General features: G+C 40.7%; 1 protein-coding gene across 1 annotated transcript; it reads left to right on the top strand.

Moving 5' to 3' along the window:
- The first annotated feature begins 379 nt into the window (after nucleotides 1-379).
- LOC123143830 (probable LRR receptor-like serine/threonine-protein kinase At4g20450) lies at nucleotides 380-5,642 on the top strand. The gene is made up of 11 exons (XM_044562836.1): nucleotides 380-1,290; nucleotides 1,496-1,634; nucleotides 1,768-1,839; nucleotides 2,297-2,305; nucleotides 2,765-2,842; nucleotides 3,406-3,569; nucleotides 3,715-3,935; nucleotides 4,172-4,298; nucleotides 4,557-4,619; nucleotides 4,691-4,877; nucleotides 5,062-5,642. Exons 1-11 carry the CDS (start codon nucleotides 990-992, stop codon nucleotides 5,507-5,509), a joined length of 1,809 nt encoding a protein of 602 aa, XP_044418771.1. The 5' UTR covers nucleotides 380-989; the 3' UTR covers nucleotides 5,510-5,642.
- The last annotated feature ends 224 nt before the right edge of the window (nucleotides 5,643-5,866 follow it).

Genomic DNA, 5,866 nt, shown 5'->3' with positions numbered 1-5,866 from the left:
TGGAGGTCGAAGGCGGAGCTCCCGGTGCGGTCCTAGGCGACGGGGTCGACGGAGGGCGCGCGGTCAGGTGCGTCCATGGCGACGGTGGGCGTTCGGGCGAGGTGGAGAAGGAGCGAGCGTGTGAGAGAGAGAGGGAGGAGAAATATCTGCGGGGGGAGGGGGATCTGACGAGGCCGAGAGGGGGCCGTGGCGTCCTTGTCCTTTCCGGGGCGTCGCCGGCGAGGCGGGTCCGGCGGGGACGGCGCCTGTAGCGACCCAGGACAGAGGAATAGGGAGGGAGGGGTGTCCGGTGCAGGGAGTGGGCTGGATGGGCCGGCTCGGGTGGATTAGTCCCAGGGGATAGGGGGCTTTCTCTTTTTGCCTTTTGCCTTTTCTTTTAATCTTTTCTTTTTACAGAAAAAATGCTATGCAATATTTGAGCTGCCAAAAGGAGTTCTGTAAAATGTGGGACTTGGCCAAATAAATACATTACAATATTTGGCACCTGCCACAAAAAATTTGGGAGGAGTTTGAATTGATTTGGATTTTTCACAAATGGAAAAGCATTTAAAAATGCTGATTTGGAACTGCTTTAATTCCGAGGGGAATTTAGCTATCTCAAATGATGTTGAATCACTCATGACATTTAGTTAGTGAATATTTGCAACCCAGCGAACATTTTTTTTTACTGTTTGGAGAATTAATTTATTTGACTTTATGTTAAAATTGAATTTGAATTTGTTTTGAATCAAAGTGAGATTAGCAACAGTAACAGAGATGATGTGGCATCATTAGTAGGGGATTACTGTAGCTTGATTATCCGGGTATTACACACATTCTCATGTAAACGAGTATAGCCGCTAATGTTAGACATTCTTTGCATGGATATGTCTCTGCAAGTTATACTTTGGGACAAAAAGAGGTTGTTTTGACTCCAATTACAGTGAACTACGATACTAGATCATACAAACACATTTCTTTGGTCTGAAACAGGTACCCCTTGGATCCCCATGACTGCCTATGGTCGACTTACGACACAATCCCAAACTGGGATGAAATATCTGCAACATCTGTCGTCCAGAATTATGTCACTGATGTGTACGACGTGCCATCAGCTGTTATGCAAAATGCAGCAACCTTACACCCCTCCATTCCTATTCGCCGATTCTTTCTCAGGCTTTGTACAAGGGTTGGCAAGTTATAGTGTCTCACTTGTTGCTACAGAAAATGCAACTCTTACACCTATCCTGAATGCCATGGAGATGTACTTGGTGGAACCGATAACTGAGGTCGCTACTGATAGTGGAGATGGTATGAATATACCGATACAATATTAGTACAGAGTGTATGTTTCTTACAGTTAAGTACTTAGACCACGTTAAGTCTTCATACAATTTGCAAAAGGGAGGTATTAAACTGAATCAGATACACATTATTGATAGCATTTGACCTGCTTGCTTGCCTGTCTGTTCATTTTGTATGGTCATGAACATTTTTTGTTGTTCTGGCGAACCAGCTAGAGCCATGATGTCAATCCAGGAGAATTTTGGCGTGGAGAAAAACTGGATGGGTGATCCATGTGCTCCAAAAGCTTTTGCATGGATAGGATTAACCTGCTCCTATCCTCCAGCTCATGCCTCTAAAATAACAGCATTGTAAGTTCCATAATCATGTCTGAATGAAATTAAAAATATATGGTTATAGGCTGAAATACTTTGCATATTTCATAGAAACATCAGGACATTTCATCTGGAGAAACTAACTGTTCTGAATTTATCTTTTTGGCAGAAATGTGTCTTCCTTTGGGTTGGCTGGTACCATCTCTACTGATTTTGGAGATCTGAATGCACTTCAGTACCTGTAGGTTCTCAACATCATGTCTCACTGTAGAATTTTAAGGTGCCACAGCCTTTTTCTTTTTATAATACTAGCAAAATTAACCGTGTTGATGTTTATTCCCTCTGCTTCATGTTGTAGTCTTCCTAGGGACTGATTGGCAAAGTTACCTATGAATCTGAATTACTCAACTATATCTGAAACAGTTTACCCAGCAGTACATGACAGACTGTTTTGAACTTCACAGTAGACGGCAGTATATTTCTTTAATTTTTTGTATCTGCTGTCATATATCCATGCAGTCTAAAAGTGTGGATACTTCAAGAGTTTTTTGCTTCCTTCTCCCCACAATCCACAAAAGATATAATCCTAGAGAACTCTTTAAATATATATTACATCTGTTCATAAATTCATGAATTCTGAGAAAGTGTGCAGTCAAACCTTTTAAACTTTGACTATGAATTTATATGAAAATATTTAGATTGGTAAGGTAAAATAGTATCACTAGATTCGTCATGAAAATACTTTAGTACTAGCATATGCGGACAAAAGGTGAAGGTCAAAGATATATGTTGGAGACTGTCATTTTCTAAAACGCCATCCTTTTACTAATGGAGTTATTTTGGAAGAGAAATATAATTCTCTTCATTTATATGCAATGACTACCTTCATATTTTCCCCTCTTGAATGCAATCAAGAAGTGGAGCTGAAAAATCAGTTCTGAAACTTCATTATGTTTCCCAATTCCTTACTAGTATTCACAAGAGCTGTTACTTATTTGAGGGATCTGTCAAACAACAACTTGTCTGGCACCATTCCAAATTTTCTTGGGCAACTTCCATTTCTAATATTTCTGTAAGTCGTTTTTTTCCCTTCTGTTACATATATATGCTCCAGCTGTAGGATCTTGTGAGAACACTTTTTAGTTACATCATTTTTGTTTTCACAGGGATCTGTCCAGCAATGATCTATATGGAACAATCCCTGACAGTCTTCAAAAATCCCAAAATGGGACTCTGTCGTTAAGGTAGAGTTCTCTTGAACTAGATTCTAATTAAAGAACAGCAAAAGTTTTGAAAATGATATTGCAAATGTTTGGCATCCTATTAGTATCATGCTAGCTGTTTTAAACTCATGCTATAGCTTTGTGTTCTTCAATTTCCTTCTGCCTGTCCATTTAATAAGGTATACTACTTTCGGTTATTAGAAAGATACGATATCCATCATCAGGTATTAATTGCAATGACATAAAACTTCAGAAGTAAACACTGTATGCTTTGATTTCTCATCTCTCCACTAAGAGGACATAGGAGAACCTTGAATCCGCCTACTCTCTACCCATGAGCCTTTAGGGTTACCTCCGTTTTCTCGAGATGGTTACCTATATCTTCTCGAGATTTTATCATAAAATTACCATTAAAAAATAGTACCAATATTACTTGCCTAGTTAACAATTAGATCTGATTGATACCTGAATATACATAGAGATACTGATTCCTTCGAGCACCATCTCAGTCGAACATATTTCTTTATCTGGAATACCGTGGAAGCACATTACTAACATGAATGTGTACACTTTAATATTAGCAGGGTTGGTAATAATGCAAATATATGTGCCAATGGTACTGCCTGTGGATCAAGTCGAAAGAAAATTAATGGGGCACTTCTTGCTGCAATAGTTATTCCAATCGTTGCTGTCATTGCAATATTTGTTGTATTATTTCTTCTGCTACGCCAAAAGCTCAAGGGAAAAGGTAATGCAGACAGATGGCAATAATGGTTTCTATTTTATGCATTGAACACTGTTTTATTTTGAATGGAGCATTGCACACTGTTGTACTCCCTCCATCCCAGAAAAACTATTTCTCACCTTTAACTACGTTTTGTGTATGTTTTCAGATAAGAGAAAAGCTACTGGTCCTGAAGATGAATCTGCGTTACTTGAGAACCGAGAATTTTCTTACAGAGAACTGAAGTATATTACAAGCAACTATAGCCAAGAGATTGGCAAGGGCGGGTTTGGAGCTGTCTTCCTTGGCTACCTGAAGAACGGAAACTCAGTTGCTGTGAAAGTGCGTTCTGATTCATCTTCACAAGGGGGTAAAGAGTTTCTGGCTGAGGTAAAAAAGGAAATTCTGTTTGTAGTTTTATGTGTCGCAGCTCAAATATTTGTGTTGTTTCCTTTCATCCACCTTTTCTCCAAATCCTTGTGTGGCCATCTGTTTCTCGATTTTGACGAATGAGCATTGTCAAGTTTTTTTTTATGGCTTTGTAGATGGAACTGCACTTACTTATCATTCTTATTATATGCCCTGCTTAAATTATCTGAACATAAGTTCTGCAAGCTATATTGCAGGCTCGGCACTTGACAAGGATTCATCACAAGAACTTGGTTTCCTTGATTGGCTACTGCAAGGACAAAAATCATCTAGCCCTTGTTTACGTGTACATGCCCAAAGGGAACCTGCAGAATCATCTGAGAGGTTGTTCATCTTGGCTTCTTTTTTTAACACTTCATCTTGGCTATTCAAATATCTTATATCGGCTAATTTCAGTTTTTAGGCGCCCTAGATTAGATCATCAGTGTGCTATATCTTGAAATTCGTATTACAGAAGAATGTTACACTTATCAATGCAGAACTGCATAGACCTTAAATCAAGTGTGGGTACTAAACTGAAGCCCTTGAATTTCTCTCAAATCTTCTAACTAATTACGTTTTAACTTCTGTTGACGTCCAAAGGTTCTACTAGTAAACCACTCACTTGGGAGCAGCGTCTTCACATCGCCCTTGATGCTGCACAAGGTTAGGATTTCACCATCTACTACTGGTTCCTTAGATTTCTTCTTGCACGTGTTATTTACTTAAGTTCACAGGTCTGGAGTATCTGCATATCGCGTGTAAACCAGCATTGATCCACAGAGATGTGAAGAGTACCAACATCCTGCTGACCACAGATCTTGGGGCTAAGATTGCTGATTTTGGCCTGACCAAGGCTTTCGGCGACTCGAAAACACATATAACCACTGAACCAGCTGGTACTATGGGCTACTTAGATCCCGAGTACGTCATGCACAACATCTCTTCTCCTACATACTCGCTTCATCAGCATTGCCTAAATAGTTGTGTGCATCACAGTGATGCAAAGGCCGAGGGTTATCCTCCTTTTCTAAAAACAGAATCAACATTGCCTACAGTGGCATTACTTTGTCATAACAAGGGACCCCTGTGTCTACCAATTGTTCAGGTACTTCTGCAGTTATCACATCAGTGAGAAGAGCGACGTGTACAGCTTTGGCGTCGTACTCCTAGAGCTCATCACAGGCCGTCCTCCTATCATCCCGGTCAGCGACAGCGTGAGTGTCCACGTCGGCGAGTGGGTGCAGCAGAGCCTTGACCACGGCGCCATGGAGAGCATTGTGGATGCAAGAATGGTTGGGGATTATGACATGAACTCTGTCTGGAAAGCTGCTGGCCTGGCGCTGCATTGCAAGCTAGAGGTCTCAAGGGAGCGTCCGACGATGGCAGAGGTGGTGGCGCAGCTTAAGGAGTGCTTGGAGCTCGAGAACCGTCTTGACGGGAGGCAAAGAAGCTTGGGCTCGAACTTTCCTAGGGAGGGAAGTGCACTTGAGGCAGAAGAAGAACAACAAGGTGGGGATATACAAGCTGTTGCTGCTGGTCCTGCAATGAGATAGTTTTAATCTTACATTAGTGCTGCAGGTTAAGAGCCCCTCTTCTCTTAATTTTTTTTCTGATAAAACCACCGTCTGTCTCTGTAAATCTCAAGTTCCTTGCAACGCTTAGATGAAGGGGAAAGTATATGATGCACCTGGCTTCAGTTCATACTTTAAAATACTTCAAATAAATCTGAGAAAAAGTTAGCACATAACCACAACATGAATTTATGACCTCATGAAAATTCTAGTCTAAATATCAAAGATAACTCGAAAAACAGAATTGACAAATTTGTCATCAATATCTGTAATGGGCCTAACTTAAGCCCAACTTATGTAGGCGCCGTTCAGTTGTCGATTCTGTCTAATTTTTGCTCT

The sequence above is a fragment of the Triticum aestivum genome, chromosome 6D (assembly GCF_018294505.1).
Source record: "Triticum aestivum cultivar Chinese Spring chromosome 6D, IWGSC CS RefSeq v2.1, whole genome shotgun sequence".
NCBI classification, from domain to species: Eukaryota; Viridiplantae; Streptophyta; class Magnoliopsida; order Poales; family Poaceae; genus Triticum; species Triticum aestivum.
Note: the sequence above shows the minus strand (reverse complement) of the source record. Positions and strands in the feature narration are given on the sequence as shown.